The sequence below is a fragment of the Thecamonas trahens genome (assembly GCF_000142905.1).
Source record: "Thecamonas trahens ATCC 50062 unplaced genomic scaffold supercont1.66, whole genome shotgun sequence".
Classification (NCBI taxonomy): domain Eukaryota; order Apusomonadida; family Apusomonadidae; genus Thecamonas; species Thecamonas trahens.
In genome coordinates this window covers 52,803-54,228 of record NW_013657614.1, presented here as the reverse complement: position 1 = coordinate 54,228, position 1,426 = coordinate 52,803, and the positions used below count along the sequence as shown (strand labels likewise).

The 1,426-nt window shown below is 62.4% G+C and overlaps 1 protein-coding gene across 1 annotated transcript in view; it reads left to right on the top strand.

Annotated features, from left to right (window-relative positions):
- Positions 1-424: 424 nt before the first annotated feature.
- The window catches only part of AMSG_12398 (uncharacterized protein), a gene marked incomplete at both ends in the record, with an annotated part of 2,883 nt that continues 1,881 nt past the window's right edge, over positions 425-1,426 (top strand). The window contains 2 exons of the mRNA XM_013897677.1: positions 425-548; positions 780-1,343. Coding sequence (XP_013753131.1) covers positions 425-548; positions 780-1,343 — 688 coding nt within the window. The remainder of the gene's footprint in view (positions 549-779; positions 1,344-1,426) is intronic.

Here is a 1,426-nt window from a genome sequence, read left to right as displayed (position 1 = left end):
TACCACCACCACCACAAGTAGTGAGTGCTTCTTCCTGTGTTTGCCTGGGCTTGGTCTTGGCTTTGTTCGGCCTTGTCTCTGCTCGGCTCTGCTCTGCTCTACTTGGCTCTGCTCGGCTCTACTCGGCTCTGCTCGGCTCGATAGCTCTCGCTCCCTCGCTCTGGCTGGAGACTCGCTGCTTGACGGACGACCCGTTGCTGACGGACGACCCGTTGCTTGATAACTCTCGCTCGGACATAGGTTCGGCGGACGACTCTTTGATCGACTGGTGAGTGCAATCACATCGCCACCGCTCCACCTCTTCATCTCGCCCCACTCGACACGCACCACTTTGTGACCGGGTGCCGCAGTCTGGACATCCTTTCTGTGCGCAGCGCACTTTTTCAACCCTTTGCGGTGTGTGCCGTGAGGCAGACATCAGTGCATGGAAGGTAGTCTGATTGCTGGCTGGTTTCTGTTGTTTTCTCTCTCGCTCGCATCTAGCTTTGTCCTTGGCATCGTCTTTGCCACCTTTGTACCCAAGTCGTCGGCCTATCTGACCGCTCTCGGTCACTCGATCTTTGACTCTTCGTCGTCTACATCGTCTCCCGCTCGGCCGTCGTCACCCCTGGCGTCAACAAGAGCGTACCTTTCGACTCTCTCCTTCTTCTCCTTCTTTTCCCTCTCGTCGTCGTACGGACAGGGCGCGGCAAACTCGCGTCAGGCGTCGACTTCACTCTCCTTGTTGCTGCCTCTCTTGAGAGCGCAACCTCATTCGGCCAACTTGGACGCAAGCACAGCCTCGGACTCGGACACGGGACCGGAGCTTCCGCGCGTCTTGGTGGCACCGGACGCATTTGATTCTCACCCGACGTCAGACATCATGCCTCGCAAGTCTGCGTCTCCAAGCGGCGCATCACGGCGCGGCGGCAGCGGCGGCAGCGGCGGGCGGAAGCGGTCGCGCGGACGGCGCGGCCAGGGCGGCAGCGGTGGGTCGCGGTCGCGCGGCGGCAGCGGGTCGTCGGTCAGCGGCGTGGCGGCGGGGCGGCCACGGCCGTCGCGGACACAGGCGGCCACCATGGGACTGCTTGCCACGTCATCGCCGGACGCGCTCAAGGCATACCACTCGGAAGTCGGCATGCACACCAAGCCGAGCGGGCTCAACACATCGGCACCCGAGTTTGCACTGCGGCCGGCGTCGTCGAGCCCCGGGCTGGCAGACGGCACTGGGCGCAAGGCGCGGGCCAAAGGTGGGTCGTCGCGGCAGCTGCTCGGCCCTGTGGAGCAGTCACCGGTGATCCACTGGCGGCGTGTGACTGGCGATATTTCGCTCGCTGACTTTGCTGCGTGTGGCACATCGATTCGTCGACGTCTTCTCACATTCATCATGGTTTCGGGCCAAGCAGGCATGCGCTGGATGAAGATAATCAGACTCGAGGCTGCGTTC